The 394-nt window shown below is 34.8% G+C and overlaps 1 protein-coding gene across 1 annotated transcript in view; it reads left to right on the top strand.

Moving 5' to 3' along the window:
- The window catches only part of LOC119586955, a 3988-nt gene that overhangs the window by 1205 nt on the left and 2389 nt on the right, over positions 1 to 394 (top strand). The window contains exon 2 of the mRNA XM_037935688.1: positions 222 to 269. Coding sequence (XP_037791616.1) covers positions 252 to 269 — 18 coding nt within the window. The 5' untranslated portion in view covers positions 222 to 251. The remainder of the gene's footprint in view (positions 1 to 221; positions 270 to 394) is intronic.

Raw genomic sequence — 394 nt, 5'->3', positions numbered from 1 at the left:
CGCATTTCCAAATATGAAATTTATTAGCTATTTCCTTCTGTATAGCCCATTAAGTCATCGATCTACTTTATATTATTAGTATCATTCATCATTTTACTCCATGAAATCCGAAAGTGCCGCGTTGCTCCATTTATTCAAGCCCCCTTTCAGAAACGTAATCTCGTTTTCTGTGAGATATTTATTGTTTTTTTATTATTCATCTTCTGTTTTCTCTTTCTCAGGATTCATCGTGTGACGTCATTTCCGGCGCCATGATGAGAACAGCTTCTGTAATATCTAATTGGGTTTTACTTTAGCAAAGATGTGTACTTACGCACACACAGACTTAATTGCATAAACACGTCCATTACGTAGATATATAGAAAAATAGTGAGATAGAAAGAGAGTGTGTATG

This window comes from Penaeus monodon, chromosome 22, assembly GCF_015228065.2.
Source record: "Penaeus monodon isolate SGIC_2016 chromosome 22, NSTDA_Pmon_1, whole genome shotgun sequence".
NCBI classification, from domain to species: domain Eukaryota; kingdom Metazoa; phylum Arthropoda; class Malacostraca; order Decapoda; family Penaeidae; genus Penaeus; species Penaeus monodon.
Note: the sequence above shows the minus strand (reverse complement) of the source record. Positions and strands in the feature narration are given on the sequence as shown.